Source organism: Triturus cristatus, chromosome 12, assembly GCF_964204655.1.
Source record: "Triturus cristatus chromosome 12, aTriCri1.1, whole genome shotgun sequence".
Lineage (NCBI taxonomy): Eukaryota > Metazoa > Chordata > Amphibia > Caudata > Salamandridae > Triturus > Triturus cristatus.
In genome coordinates, this window is record NC_140595.1 from 774,502,024 (window position 1) to 774,518,683 (window position 16,660).

A 16,660-nucleotide genomic window follows, 5' to 3' on the forward strand; every position below is an offset into this window, starting at 1 on the left:
CCCTTGCTCTCAACTATTTTTCCTTATCAGTTCTTTTCAGGTGTTCATAGCCTTTGCTCCATAAGGTGTAGAAAACCCTTCTAGGACCACTTCCCACAGAGTAGAGGACTAGGTAATGGGTGCACCAGGAGATTCAGAGCACATAAGAGTCTTCATGTTCAGGCTTTCACACCATTGTACCGAGCATTTTCATATATTCACAAGCTTGAATTATTCTCTGCCATCAGGGGTTGAGGTGGCTGGACCTGAGGATGGGGAGTCATCCAAGAATGTGAAGTTATTGAAGTTTCCAATGCTAGACTACTGTAGCTAGAGGTAACTAACTTTACTTCTCCTTATGTCCCACTGTCTTCAGACCTATGAGCCAGACAACCAATTGGTGTGCCTGAAATGATGGGAGTACCCTTTACTGTTATTACGTCTCTATCTCACTGTTGTTATGTCTCTATAGATGTACTCCAACACAATCAACTTGGGAATTATTCTACTGAAGGCACAGGTTCAAACCAATGAATCCTCTTGTTTTTAGTGGCAAGTCCTTATTATTGTGACCACAATGTCTGTTAGAACTCAAAATGCAGTAACTACAGCCTTCCAATGCAACAATCTTCTTCTGAAAATTATCCAAGAAGCATGGTTTCAAGTTTCAAGTTTATTTATTTATTACTGCGTGGCTAATTAAAGCCATAAATATCTGATTGATTGATTGATTGCAAACAGATAAAACATATAAAACAAGACAGCTTGATGTGGTGCCAGACAGTGTCATAGCACACATTTCAGTATGATTTTAAAATGTCATTACAAACAAACAACACATGTGAAATGGCGTCACTAAATAAAATGTCAGACGCTGCCATTAGCACCAGTTGCAATGTGATTGAAAAATGTCAGTGCATCATTATTAAAAGAAAATAATTAATTCCACAGGATAACAAGATAATGCCCAAGTTTTCTTTGAAATGTTAGTATAAGGTGCTGGTGGCTGGTCCCTGGCATGGACTGTTTTTTCATTTGGGAGTCATCTACTTCCAGTCAAGGGAAGGGTGGGGGGGCGGGCGGGGGGTTTGAGGCTCATTGATTAGGGCTTACAGGGCATGCAGGGTCAATGCTAGCAAAGGTGCTGAAAGGCCTGTAAAGATATGTGAGGTGGATTCTGAGCCTTGACTACATACTGGGTTCAGTTTTTCACCAGGAAACATAGAAAGATTTGCAAAGAGACCGGGGCTGTTCAAAAGGGGATGCGCAGTGGGCCAAAATTTGGTCTGACAAGATTAGGTTAGGTTTAAGAGTACATGGTTTCCTGCCATTTAGGGCCTGTAAGAAAGTGCCCCCTTTTTCATGGTTGCCTGCACTTTTTGCCAAACTTTTGATGTACTTTGACTGAGTGTGCCCTGGGTTCCTGCCAAACAGGTACCCAGGGCCTATGTTCTTTCCCTAAATCTGCATTGATACAAAACTCAATTGGCACCTCGTCCCAGGATGTGCATTGTTTCAGAACCCCGAGAGCAGCAGGCTCTCGACTCAGGAGTCCAGAAACATATCTGGTGGTGCCAGCTGGCGAGCAGCCACTCAGCTAGGACACTAGTGTTGTGTAGTTCCTATAAAACCTATATAGGATCTGCACGTTTAGACAACATACACTGTAGGACTGGTGACTGATTTTAGACATCCCCACCTGGTATGTTGGCCTGTGTACCAGCTAGCTCACAGTGCCACTCGAAATAGTTCTTGGTAACTATCGAACATGACAACCCTGACTCCTCAGGACCTTTGAAACAGTGTACTACTTTTCGCTCAGTCACTCGAGCTCACACACTCTCAGAGAGATACACTGAATAAATGGTATGGACTTTTTTCAATAAGCATTTATTGAACAGTCGTTATTCTGGTGGAAAATAGGTGTGCTGAAACAACCATTAGACCATACCAGATATAAATGATTATAAGCACTAAGAAAGTAAAAGAATGGTTGATTTAAAAAATGTTGCTATAACCATGAAGACAGGCAAGTATATAAAATACATGACAATAAAATGCGTACCTCTATGATGCTACCCTAACCAGATGTACCCAAGTGTACCTAGCATGTATGTAGGTGTTAAGCTAAGAATCCCTCTAGGATAAAGTCAACCCCATTACCTGAAGTGAGAGACTGTGGGACCCTGTCTTGGTCTCGAGTTGGACACCCTGCAAGGGATGTTAGACCACTGCGAGCTGGAGTACCTGCATGCAGGAACCTCAGCGTCCCGCGTCAGTGTGTGTCGGCAGGAAAATCCTGATCTCCTCTGTTTGTGTCAGCAAGATGTGATGTTTATATACCCAAAGGTCTCCCCGGGGGTTTTTTCTTGCTGTGCCACTTTTCTGATGGATACATCTGCCAGTGGATTCCTCACCTTGTGAATATCCCCTGCGCCAGCAACATTCGGAAATTTTTCGTAGCTCTCCACGCTGACGAGGATGACGTCACAATAGCATGGCTCCGCACGCGGCTCCGCTGACGTCACTGGAGCCATAAGAGAGCCTCATCAGCATGATGACGTCAGTTCCCTTTTTTCCGCGCCGTCGACGCTAACGGTTTTCTGGGACTCTCCGTAGCTTGTCTAGTTACTTTGTATTTCTGGATTGTTTTTCTGGTCTTCTCTTACTTCTTTTCTGAAGATGTCGTCGAGGAAGTCAGGGTTCAAACCCTGTAGAGAGTGCGGAGGACATATATCAATCACGGATCCTCACGAAGATTGTGTCTGGTGCCTGTCGTCGGATCACGACATCGAGGGATGCTCTTACTTTTGTAAGATGAACCCGAAGGCTTTAAAGGAGAGAGGCCAAGCTGTTCATGGCGAAGATGAGGAAGGAGAAGAGAGGTCGAAGGCGATCGAGATCCAGGTCCAGGTCGAGGTCGGGTTCGAAGTCGACGTCGGGTCATGCTTCAAAATCAAAGAAGCATAAGAAGAAGAAGAGGCACGGCTCTCGACGCCGTTCAGATAAGGAGACAGCTCTGAAATCGACTTCTCCAGTTCCTTGGCATCGTAAGGACTATGTTTCTCCTTCTCCTTCGGTTTCGAATCCGGCTTCATCTGTTCATCTGGCTTCGCCTGCAGCTTCTCCGGAGTGTTCTCCAGCCCTGGCTCCATCTCCGACGCATTCTCCGGCTCCGGTGGAAGAGGCTCCAGTACCTGATGAGTCGTCGACTCCATTGGTTCCACCGTCGGCGCCGATTGGCCTGAGTCCGGTAATGCCTCAGCCTGAGCCTTTATCGGGCCCTTACCCACCTTTCCCTGGCCCGGGTCAAGACCCATTGCATTACTTGAATGCCATGTATGGTGTCTTTACAAGAGCAATGTACCCCTCTGGAGCACCTTTGGGTCCCATGGGTCCAATGGCCATTAATTTGGGGGTTCCTCAGGCCTATGCTCAGGCTCCCTTTATGCCATTACTTCCAGCGGTGCTGTCCTGGCATTTCCCGGCGCCGAGGACGTCAACGCCGTTCCCTTCATCTCCGACTCCATCAGCTCGACCTCGTTCGGCTCAGGCTGTGCCTCCGGATCCGTGTTCGACGCCGGCTCCGTCGGAGTCGTGTGTGGCGCCGCCGACGCCAGTTCCGAGGATAAGATCGAGGCGAGAGGCGCAGAGGATTTTAGAAGAGCAGCGGTATCGGGCAGAAGAAATGGAGGAAGGTGAACTTCAAGAGTCAGATGACTTATTTGAAGACTCAAGGGAGGCCCCAGAATGGGAGCTTTCTCCTCCTTCAGATGCTCCCTCTAAGGATGTGGTTCCTTACCACACAGTTATAAGGAAGGCAGCGGAGCGCTTAGACTTGCAGCTCCCAACGGCTGAATTTAAGTCCAATATCTTGACGGAGGTTCTTCATTCTCCCTCCACTGTAGTAGAACCTTTGCTTCCTTTCAATGATGCCATCACTGAGCCAGTTATGGAGGTTTGGCGTAAGCCCTTTTCGGATCCAGCAGTGTCACAATATGTTGCTAGGAGGTGCAGGGCAGCTCCAGGAGATCCGGACTTCCTAACATCCCATCCTTCTCCTGAGAGCCTGGTGGTTCAAGCTGCCTGTTCGAATGAAGTCTTCTGGAGCATTTCCTCAAGTTCCTGGTGATAGAGAGTCAAAAAAGCTTGACCAGTCAGCCAAGAAGGTGTTCTCCTCGGCAAGTATGGCCTTGAAGTCCACAAATGCCACCTGTCTTTTGGGCCGTTACATCCACGCCCTAATGGACTCTGCAAAACAGCTGGCTCCTAAATTGTCTGAGGAGGACAGGCAGAATTTTAATGAGGTCTTGTCGGACACTCAAGCAGTTGCACGTCAAGGTAATAGTGGTATGGACACTGCGGACTCTGTTGCGAGGATCATGGGCTCCTCGGTTGCCACAAGAAGAAGTGCTTGGCTTAAGTCGTCGGAGTTCTCTCCAGATGTGCAGGAAACACTTCTAGACCTACCCTTTGATGGTTCTGGACTGTTTGGAAAGAAAGCAGATGCAGCCTTGGAAAGGTTCAAGGACAGCAAAGCCACAGCTAAGTCTCTGGGCCTGCAGGCGCAGCCTAGAGGTTCCTCTTACAGAAGGTACAGAGGTTTTGGGAGGTTGTCCTTTCGGACCTACAGGCAGCCTCAGCAGCAGCATCAAAATACCCTGTATAAGACCTACAGGGAGAAGAACAGAGGTCTTCCACGAGGTCTTCAGCCCTCCTCCTCCTCCTCCTCTACCTCCCTCTTGCCACAGCAAAGCAGCCCTAGATCCACCATTCTGGATCATGTTGGTACTGTGGGGGGTCGGCTTACCCATTTTCTACAAGATTGGGAATCGGTCACTACAGACCTTTGGGTTCTAAATCTTGTGGAAAATGGGAATGCTGTTCCCTTTCGGGAATTCCCTCGAATTACCCTCCTTGCCAAGGTGCTTGCTCGGAGGACCACCTTCTTCTCCTGCAGGAGGAAGTCCTAACGTTACTGAAAAAAGGTGCAATAGAGGTGGTTCCAGAGCGGGAAAGGGGTCAGGGATGCTACTCCCTGTATTTCCTGATACCCAAGAAGGATGGCAGGCTAGGTCCAATCCTGGATCTCAGGATCTTGAACCTTTTTCTGAAGCAGGAGAAGTTCAAGATGCTCAGCCTTGCGCAGGTTCTTCAAGCGCTGCAACAGGAGGACTGGATGGTGTTGATCGACTTGCAGGATGCATATTTTTATATTCCGATCCTGGAGTCGCTCAGGAAGTATATCCGTTTTACGGTAGGGTCGCAACATTATCAGTTTGCGGTTCTCCCGTTTGGTCTTACTACTGCACCTTGAGTCTTCACCAAGGTGATGGCAGTGGTGGCAGCCCATCTCAGAAGGTCGGGGATTCCAGTTTTCTGGACGACTGGCTGATCAAAGTGGAGTCACCAGAGAAGGTGCTTCATCATCTGTAGGTTACAACTCAGCTGTTGTACAAATTGGATTTCTCGATAAACGTGCCCAAATCTCACCTGGTGCCCTCTCAGCGCAACCTGTTCATAGAGTCGGTACTGGACACTACTGTGTGTCGATGATTCCCACCTCCACAAAGTATTCTCGACATACAGGAAATGATTCCCTTGTTTTACAATGGAGCGGTCGTTCCAGTCCTGAAGGTCCTTCGTCTGCTCGGTCTGTTTGCTTCCTGCATTCTGTTGGTCAACCATGCACGCTGGCACATGAGGGCGCTCCAGTGGTGCCTCCGCAGGCAGTGGTATCAACACAACGGAGATATGAGGGAGTCTGTGAGGATCTCCAGAGAAGCTGCAGCGGATCTGTCTTGGTGGACCGTGGAGGGCAATCTGTCTCAAGGAAAGCCCTTCCATCTGCCTCCGTCGTGGCCACAGTGATAACGGATGCATCCACTTTAGGGTGGGGTGCGCATCTGGGGGATCCGGAGATCAAGGGTCTTTGGTCTCCAGAGGTAAGGTTGCTTCACATCAACCTTTTGGAGTTGCGGGCGATGCGTTTGACACTCAATGCCTTCCTCCATTCCCTTCGCGGTCAGTCGGTTCAAGTCCTGACGGACAACACTACCGCAATGTGGTATGTCAACAAGCAGGAAGGAGTGGGGTTGTGTTGTCTCTGCAGAGAGGCTCTGCGTCTCTGGTCCTGGGTTCAGGATCCTCAGATTTGTCTGATGGCAAATCATCTGGCCGGAGTTCTGAACGTGCGTGCAGACAGTCTCAGTCTGCAGTTCTCTGCTGACCACAAGTGGAGGCTCCATCCGGAGGTAGTTCGTCACATCTTTCGGATGTGGGGAACTCCTCGGGTGGACCTGTTTGCCACTTACGAGAACGCTCACTGCCCGTCATTCTGCAGTCTCCAGTATCTGATGCAGGGAGCTTTGGGGGACGCTTTTCAGTTGAGATGGGACTCACATCTCCTTTACGCGTTTCCTCCCATACCCTTGATTCCTCGGGTTCTGAGGAAGGTTCGCCAAGACGGGGCCCAAGTCATATTGATCGCCCCGGATTGACCAAGAAGGGTGTGGTATACAGATCTTCTTCACCTCTCCTCGTGCCCTCCGCTCCGTCTCCCTCTCAGGGCAGACCTCCTCTCGCTGTCGCAGGGGCAGGTTCTACACCCCCACCTCCAGAGCTTACACCTTCATGCCTGGAGATTGAACGGGGCAACCTGAATTCTTTTTCTCTCCCGCCTGACGTGGTGGACGTGCTTTTGTCTGCCAGGCGTCACTCCACCAAGTCTATCTATTCCTATAGGTGGTCTAAATTTGTCCATTGGTGTGGGGAGAAGTCTATTGACCATTTGAGGGCTCGTTTATCTAACATCCTTCAGTTTGCTCTCTCTCTAGCTCAGCAAGGTTTTGCTGTAGCTACTGTGAAGGGTTATTTATCGGCTTTGTCGGCATTCCTTTGCTTGCCGGATCAGCCGTCCTTGTTTAAATCACCTATTGTGTTACGGTTCATTAAGGGCCTTACCAACAAATGTCCGCCCACTCCATTTATTGTGCCTCAATGGGACTTAAATCTTGTCATAACTTACTTGATGGGTTCTCCCTTTAAACCCTTGCACAAGTGTCCCTTAAGGCTATTGTCTTTTAAAACTGTTTTTCTCATTGCCATTACCTCGTCAAGGAGGGTAAGTGAGCTTCAAGCTCTGAGTTCGGAACCCCCGTTCTTGGCCATTCATGCTGAAAGAATGGTACTCAGGACCAGGGTTGCTTTCCTGCCTAAGGTGGTAACTCCTTTCCATCTGGGGCAGTCCATTACCCTTCCTACCTTCTATCCTCCGCCTCACCCTTCCAAGGAGGAGGAGCGGCTTCACCGCTTGAACCCTAAAAGGGCGGTGAGTTTTTACCTCGATAGAACTAAAGACTTTCGAGTGGATGACCAGCTCTTCGTGGGCTTCATTGGCTGCAGGAAAGGCAGAGCGGTGCACAAGCGCACACTTTCCAGATGGATTATCATGTGCATCAAGATCTGTTACTCTTTGGCCGGTAAGGAACCTCTAGAGGGTATAAGGGCTCACTCTACCAGGGCAAAGTCTTCTACGTCTGCCTTATCTAGAGGTGTTCCTGTGGAGGACATTTGTAGAGCGGCAACTTGGGCCTTCCTCCACACTTTCGTGAAGCATTACTGCTTAGATTCTGAGGTGAGGAGGGACGGACACTTTGCACGTTCCGTCCTTCAGGACTTTTTGATATAGAAGGGTTGACATCCTCCCCTGGGAGTGGGGACTGCTGTGGTACTCTATTCACAAGGTGAGGAATCCACTGGCAGATGTATCCATCAGAAGAACAAGTTACTTACCTTCGATCACGCTTTTTCTGGTGGATACATTATCTGCCTGTGGATTCCTCACTGACCCACCCGCCTCCCCGTTGTCCACCCTTGTATACCTACAGTAGTGATAATGTGATAAAATCTATCTGTTACTGTCAAAGGAAGTGTGTTATTTATTTTGCTTTCCTGCATTGACCTCACACTGTGTGTGTTGGTTTGAATATTATGTACTGTGTATACTGTATATATATTGTTGTCAGTCCGTCCGTGTGCCTTGAAGGCACGGAAAAAAAGGGCGGAACTGACGTCATCACGCCGATGAGGCTCTCTTATGGCTTCAGTGACGTCAGCGGAGCTGCGTGCGGAGCCATGCTATTGTGACGTCGTCCTCGTCGGCGTGGAGAGCTACGAAAAATTTCCGAATGTTGCTGGGGCAGGGGATATTTACAAGGTGACGAATCCACAGGCAGATACTGTATCCACCAGAAAAAGCGTTACCGTCGTATCTAGGTAAAAGGACAGTCCCTAAGAACCGTTATGTATATAATGTAGGGAAGATACAACACCGCACATAGAACTCAAGATTTTCCCTGGTAAAGGCCTCATATATTATGCATGAGGATTCTTGGGAACTCAGCAGGACTACCAGCTCCTGAATATCTATATATAAAGTTCATTCCCGGCGTCATCCTAAATCCGACAAACAAGTTACTTACCTTCGGTAACGCTTTTTCTGGTGGATACAGTATCTGCCTGTGGATTCCTCACCTTGTGAATATCCCCTGCGCCAGCAACATTCGGAAATTTTACATAGCTCTCCACACCGACGAGGACGACGACACAATAGCATGGCTCCGCACGCGGCCTTACTGCTCGCCCACACTACCACAAATAGAGAGTAAGGTGCCATCTACTTTTACCTCTGCCTACCTTTGGGGTTACACTGGACTCTAAGCACACTATACCTTACTTTGGAATAGTATATACAGACCCAGCTTCCTACAGGGGCCACCAATAAAAAGCCCGTTTGTGAGGATTATTAGGTTTTTATTAAATATAGTTAGTACGTAAAATGCTCATTGAAACTGGGAAAAACAAGTTCATGAACCAGGCGAGCTATAGATGAAAGAGATAATATTGTACCCACAGGCGGGTAGCAGATCTAAAACTTTTGCGGCCGTGTACATGTTGGTAAAGTCGTATTTTGTTTCAATAAAAGTTGTTTCGGTTAGATATGATGGTCAGTGCCATTAGGGTACTAATGTGCGCTTTGGTGTGAGCGCATGTTTAATTACCAGTGGATCGATTCCAAGAAATCGACTGAATAAGTACTGCATGCAGTTGTGTTTAATCAAAGGTGCAGCTGAGGGGATGTTAGTTTGCATGCCCTGATTCTTAAAGTAGAGAGGATTATGAGGATTATGATAAAGGTTGTAGTATGTGACAGCTTATGCCCAATTTAAACTACTGGTGAGGTAAAGGCTCTTAGCATTTTGTCGACTTTGCTTAAAAATCTGACCAGACCACAGATTGCTTGAGGATAAGAATTGTTGAGAAGGAAGTCCACGGCTGCCTGAATGGTTCGGGACCCCTGTTTGATCAATGGTTGTCAAATAACTTTTCTGCGGTCGTCAATTAGTGCAGGGCAGATGCAGAGAAGATGAGTGAAGCACTTCTGATGTGGTCCGCATAGCCGACACTCGTTAGTCTCTGGGCGAGTTGGCCAAGGTGGTAAAAGATCTAGTGATGTGATGTTTCCCATTCTGATGAAGCAGTACTTGATTTTATAGTGCATGGAGAAGGTGTCTGTAAGATATTTTTGGACCTCTCTTTTGTTGTAGCTTCTCAGTATGAGGTGTATGTGCTTTCAGGCCAGGAGAGCCTGGTGAGCCTGTTCGAATGATTCTTTTTGAAGTGTTTATTTAACGCTTTTGAAAATTTAGGTGTGGATAGTTTGATTCCAGAGTGCATTGGCTGTTTCGAGTGTCAGAGCTTCATAAAAGGCCAAGGTTTTTGGCGGGAAGCATTGTTTTTAAAACACAGCAATCATCTGGCCCTCTGAAAAAGAATTAGGGACCTAAAATGGTTTTGCGTGGCTTGTGAGGCTAAGTTAACATGTGCTAAAATACATTGAAACTATCATGCCCCACTTGCATACAAATTCATGATCTCATCACTGGGTCATTTACAGTAAGACAAAAATAACTGTCTTTTTAATTTTTCTTTCCTTCAGACACATGCCTCCTTTTCCAGCTGTATAATGTTTATATACATGCTCTTTGAAAATGAATCTTCATGCAGAACACTGCTATTTAATCATGCTTGCATGTCTTATTACTGATTTGTTCTTTACACTATGGATAAGAGCACATTTGACATGTAGCTCTGCAAAACATATTTCCCTGAATTACTCTTTCTAGCATTTATTGGTTCCTGTCATTGTATTGGTTGCTGATTGCATACTGTCAGGCCGGTCAGTCTTAGGGCTGTCTTCCACCAAACCCTTTTTCTTCACTCTCCTATTTTTCTGAATTTGTTTTTGCTGGCCTTAGGACTGTACATTTTACCACAGCTAATAAAGTGCTTGTGCTCACTCCCTAAAACATGGTAAAAGTGGCTTACACCTGATTGCCATATTTAATTTACATGTAAGTCCCTGGTAAAGTGGTATTTCGTATATCCAGGGCCTTTACATTAAATACTACTAGTGGCCTTTAAGCACTTATAGGGCCACCCACTTAAGTAGCACCTTTAAACCTGCCCCAAGTCTGTCATTGCAGCCTTTATGTTGTTTTATACTGCCAATTCGACTTGGCAAAAAAAAAAACAAGCCGAACCTTAAACTGCCCTTTTTTTGCATAAACTCACCCCTAAGGTAAGCCCTAGGTAGCCAATAGGGCAGGGTGCATTGTAATTAAAAGGTTGGACATGTACTTTTAGGTTTTGCATTTCCTTGTAATTATACACTCCAAAATCAATATTTCACTGCTGTGAGGGTTACCTACATTTATTAAGTGCTAATTTTTGATTGGGAGCAGTTGGGAAATTCATGTTTGGTTTCTAAGAAACTTTATTTTAAAATCCTCTTTAATTTGAAATTTTGGATTTTAAGCTACAATTTTGAAAATGCCACTTTTAGAAAGTTGACATTTTTCTGCCTTAGCTATTTTGTGCCTGCAACCTGCGCCTGGGTCACTGACTGGATGTAGTTGGGCACACAATAAGGGGATTAGGTGTACCTGGATGGACCATCACTGGCAGGATCTGTAGCCATTTGCAAATCAATGGGCTATGCCCTACCATCACACAAAGGACTTCACACTACCTCATTGTACCTGCAGGGGAGGCAATAAATTCCAAGATCTTCGAAGAGAATCTTTAGAAACTCCTCCCTACTTCAAAAAAGGCACCAGGTTTAAAAATATGGCCCTCAGATCCACACTTCAGTTCATGTCCTGAACCTGTGGAAGAACTGTCAGAGGACAGTCTACTGCTGTGGCCTGCTGTGTACCTCAGATGACTGCTTTGCTGCATCTGAAATGACTGCTCTTCTGCCTGAAGCCTGCCTTGAACCCTCAGAGGCCTGCCCTGCTGCTTGAGCCCTGCTCCATTGCTTGCACCCAGGACTACCCGAATGACTCCAAGGTCTAAATGGCTGCCTCCTGATCAGAGCCTCAGGGACAGAAAAGGCTTCATCGATCTTGAACCCGCACTTGGACCCAGCCAGAGTGAGTCCAGACCCTCCAATTGGTGCTCCTCCAGTCCTGGGCACTTGGAAGTGGTGCTAAAGTTGCCCATATAGCCAAAATCCAAAACTTGAGATTTAGAATTTTTTTTGGCTAAAAAGTGCTTTGAGAACCAAGAGGAGACTGGGAGCCATGTGCTTGTTAATCTGCCCAAGGTGCTTTGCCTGGCGGCCTGACTTTGCGGCAGCTCCTGCCACGTTGTTCTCTGCCGCAGCAAATCCTGTTTAGCGGTCCTTCGCAGCAGGAGTATCCGGCCTCATGGAGCCCTCGTTCCCTACAGCTTGCAGCTTTGTCCCGCTGGAGGTTTTCCAAAAAAGAAACTTAGGGCCAGATGTACAAAACCTTTTTGCAGTCACAAACGGGCTGTTTCACAGAATCGGGCCGTTTGAGACTGCAAAAAAGCTTTATACAATGTACAAAAGACAAATTGCGATTCAGTAACTTACTATCGAATCGCAATTTGTGCTTGCTACCAATTCAGTATTTGGAGGTGGCGTCCCTTCCAAATTCTGAATCAGAATAGTATGTATTAATGTTTTGCAACCAAATTCCCTTTGAGAATGTTAAAAAATTAAACTGTCAAGTTTCATTTTTTCTATTTAAACGCATCCCGTTTTCCTTTAAGGATAATGGGCCGCGTTTAAGAAAAAAGATTACTTTATTAAAAAGCAGTCACAGACATGGTGGTCCGCTGACCTCAGCAGGCCACCATCCCTGTGATGACTTTGATTCCTAATAGTTCGCAAATTATGACCTACCTCATTAATATGTATGAGGTAGTTCTATATGCGACCCACTAGGAATCACTAATGAAACTCAAAAGAGTTTCATACATTAGGAATACTGATTTCGTAATTATGATCTGGAGAGAATCGCAATGAGGAACTTGGTATTCTTAATGTTTGTACATCTGCCCCTAAGTCCGTATGTAGAAATCTTCACCACAACTTCATCCAGCGGATCGGCGACAACGACGTGTCCTCCTCGGCCACCGTCTGCAGCCTTGCCTTGCTGAAGTTTGCCTTCTCAGACTTTTTGCTGAAATTTCTTCTAAGTCTGACGGTAAACGCTGACTGGGCCGAATCCACTTCTTGTATTCAACCTACGCTCCATCATGGTCAAACATATTTTTCACCTTTTACCCAGTCTTACCTGACTAGATGTCTGCAGTTAGCGCTTTGATCTTTAGGGGCTAGTTTTACCTTACATTTTAAAAAGTCATAACTCCAGTTCTACTTCTTGTATTTCTGTCATTTTAGTGCCAAATAATTTAGAAAAATGTACTCTTTTGTTCCAAATCGGTGTGGGATTTTTCTGATATTGTGTTTTCACTTTATTACTTTTTGTGAACTGCATAAATGCATTACACATTGCCTTCAAGTTAATCCTGACTGTTTTTGTTCCAAGCTACCAGAGAGTTAAGCACCAGTTAATTTAGTGACTTTTGTGGTTCAGCCTGACACAGATTGTGGCTGTTGCTTGAGCAGGGTTAACAGTCCACTCATTCAACAACCCGATATCTCACAACGGTGTTCAGTGGTTAGATCCAGTACTTGTTTTTGTGCTGTACCATACGGTGATTTGTGCAACACAAAAATCACATATAAATGATTAGACATCCAAGTGGACTTTTTTAAAGATTCCCCTTAGTTTTCAATTGGCTGTTTTATCCTTTTTTCTAAATTTAGTACCCTACCTCTCTATTTTCCATGGAGATGGGGCTTCTCAACATTGACACCCTCACCAGGGCTGAGCTGCAGAGGATCTGCAAGGGGGCTGAAGCAGGCAAGAATACCACAAAGTTGGACCCTAGAAAGCCCTCAGAGCTTATGACTAGGTCAATAGGTTGCAGGCCACACCAGAGAAGGACACCTCGGGGGAGGAGAGAGGATGAATTTGGATGAAGAGGAGGTGGAGGGCCCAGAAATGAGTCCTGAGCTGCAGGAGGAGCACAACTCCAGAGGAGCCTCATGAGCCAGCTGAAAGCAGTTTGTCTGCCCGGGATTTATCCTCAGAGGAGCTGGAGGACTGGAAGACGGATAGGGAGCTCAAACTACAGCTGGTCAAGATGAAACTGGAAGCAGAAGAAAGAAATGTTGAGGCCCTATCCAAAGAAAACGCTGAAGCTGAGAGGGTCTTGGCTGAAAGAAAACTATTGCTGAAGCATGAAAAGAGCTCAAGGCCAGGCAGGCTTCAGAATCCAGCAGTGATGGTGGCAGCATACCTCGGTGTCCCGTGGAGAGGTGAGGGTCCGTATACCACTATACCTGGTGCCCAGTTAGGTGGTGGGAGATTATATAGACAATGGTTTTCTGCCTATGAAGTCCCTCATAGGCCTGCCCTGCTGCTTGAGCCCTGTTCCACTCAGGGACAGTAGAGGCTCCAACCATCTTGATCATATACCTGGACTCAGCCTGAGTGAGTCCTGATCATCCAAGTGGTGCCCCTTCAGTCCTGAAGTGGTGTTAAAGTTGCCCAGGTAGCCAAAATCCCAAAACTTGGGATTTAGAAACGTGTCTGCCAAAAGGTGCTCAGAGGAGACTGGGACCTACCTGCTCGTCGATCCTCCCAAGGTGCACCACTGGTCGGCCTGGCTTAGTGGCAGCTCCCCCTATGTTGTTCTCCACAGTGATATATCCTTTTCAGGGGTCATTCGCAGAAGGAGTATCTGGCCTAGTGATGCCCTCGTCGGCTACAGCTTGTTGCTTTGTCCTGCTGGAGGTTTTCAACTTCCAAAAAAGAGACTAAGTTCCAGTGCTTAATTTGTAAAAATAATTCTGTGCCAGGGCCCTCATCAGGAGGCCTCTGCAACCTACACCACCCATTGCCCCTGCTAGCGCTACCAATGGCAGTACCAAACCAGCTACTAACCATCACACTCCTACAAGTGTGACAATTCAGACTTTTGCAGGCCCCCAATGCTATGAGATTAGCACGAGCGGCAGATAATAGTCATTTTTAATGTATTTTGAATTGGTAAACAACTGTTGTTTTGCTCACTCTAAATTAGACAAACAGCCCACCATGTGACAGACTGTCATAAGTGCCAGCGCTGCCGAATAAGTACGGGTGCCAAGCACTGGAAACCACCGGCTCAAATTGAAGCACTACTAAGTCCGAATATAGAAATCTTCATCGCAACTTTGTCCAGTGGCTCCCCGATGATGAAGCCACCTCCACGGCCACTGCCTGCAGCCTTTCCCAACTAAACTTTACCTTCTCAGGCAATTTTTGCTGAAATTTCTTTTAAGCTCAATGGCAAGCACTGACTGGGCCCAATCCACTTCTTGCATCCGACCTGCACTGCAACACTGTCAGCCATATTTTTTTTTACTTTGACCTGGTCCCTCACGCCTAAACGACCGCGGTTGGTGCTTTGGTCATTAAGCTGCTAGTTTTTACTTTAAACGTAAAAAAATAATAACTTTGGTTCTACTGATTGTATTTTTGTCACTTTGGTGTCCAGTAATTTAATAAAAGTTACTCTATTTTTCTAAATTGGTGTGGGATTTTACTGGTCTTGTCAGCTTTAGTAATGTTTGTGTGCTGCATAAATGCTTTACACATTGCCTCTAAGTTAAGACTGACTGCTTTTGTGCCAAGCTACTATAGGGTTAAACACAGGTTAATGTAGTAACTTTTGTGTTTCACCCTTAAAAGGATTGTGGCTGTTGCTTGCGCAAGGTTAACACCCCACTCAACCAGCAACCCAACATCTCACACACATCTTCCCATAGAGCCATAGCAACAGCTTTCTGGAGGTAGTGAAGGTGAAATCCAGCATTCATTGACCCTTTATGATATCACTTGGAGTGACGTTGCATGATCTTTGACCACAAGTTGGTAGGCTACTGTACTTAACAGATTTGTAGTACTTATTTTTGAAGACACAAGGATAGAATATGTTAAAAAACAGTTGCTGCTTTTAACGTGCCTGTAACATGGCCCTTTGAGCATGTTACATGCCGCAAAAACGGTTTTGTACATCTGGCCCTAATGGTGTCATGGTGAGTGGGGCTGATAGAGATGACTGTACGCAAAGGTGATTTTTCATGTGGGAAGAGGTTGGTATTCATACGCACAATACCTGTTAGCTCCACTTCTAGCTGTGGCACTGCACTGAAGTATATACCAGCTAATTCCTCACATGAGGCAGTGTCAGAGAGCATGCTGCACTAGCCATTCAAATCTTTGCAGACACAATTCAGACTGGTGCTTGGTGGCCAGGTGAAGCACCTGAAGTTTGGTACATGTGTCCATAAACTCCAAAGTTCCTTACAGTCTTCAGGGATGTTTTTCACAGTGTCTGATGATTAGTGGTTGAAAGGTGAACATTTTCAGCTCTCGTGATGCTGAAGCTCTTCTGTCTCTCCCAACAGATGCTACATGACGCTTACTACAGCTTTGCACCTGCACCGGGGAGGCTCCCCCAAAGGGCCTGCAGGAACAGGAAAAACAGAAACAGTGAAGGACTTGGGGAAGGCCCTGGGGATGTATGTCATAGTTGTGAACTGCTCGGAAGGACTGGACTACAGGTCCATGGGACGCATGTATTGTGGTCTGGCTCAGGTAAGGAGGATGAGGACCTGTGCTCATTCTACATGTGAGTGAAATTTAGAAGTAGTTGGTGTCATTTCATGTTACATGCATGCTTACATTTTGATTGTAAATATGGAGCTCCAGACCCATCTAGGTGCCCATTTCCCTCCCTGCTGTGAAAGCAGACACCCCTCATTCTCCAGCTCTACCTTGTCTTTCGGCTACCATTTCTTACTGGTTTCTGCCCAAGCACTTGGAGAAATGTATGACTGGATTTACCCTCACTTCTGCTGGAAGGCTGGACTGTGCAGTTACCACACTTTCCTCATTAGCCTCTTGCCTTGACCCTTCATTTTAGATCTGTAGGGTCTTAGGTGATAGTCAACTCCCCACTGTGTGCGTGGACCAAAGGGAAATTAATTGTATTGTTTCCTTCCATGCAAACAGCATCATATCATGTCTTTATCCACTGGATCATATTCACATCCATGCAATGGAAGCCTAACGGAGGCCTCATTTTGCTCTGAATGTTTACAATAATTCTCTGGATTAACATCATAGAACTGCATTGCAGGATCCAAATGCAGGCTTACATTGAAAACAGGGAGAAACAAGCATTTGCAATGCAA

General features: G+C 46.3%; 1 protein-coding gene across 1 annotated transcript in view; it reads left to right on the plus strand.

The window, feature by feature from the left end:
* The window catches only part of DNAH2 (dynein axonemal heavy chain 2), a 2,945,517-nt gene that overhangs the window by 934,579 nt on the left and 1,994,278 nt on the right, over positions 1-16,660 (plus strand). Inside the window, exon 37 of the mRNA XM_085638712.1 lies at positions 15,872-16,061. Coding sequence (XP_085494838.1) covers positions 15,872-16,061 — 190 coding nt within the window. The remainder of the gene's footprint in view (positions 1-15,871; positions 16,062-16,660) is intronic.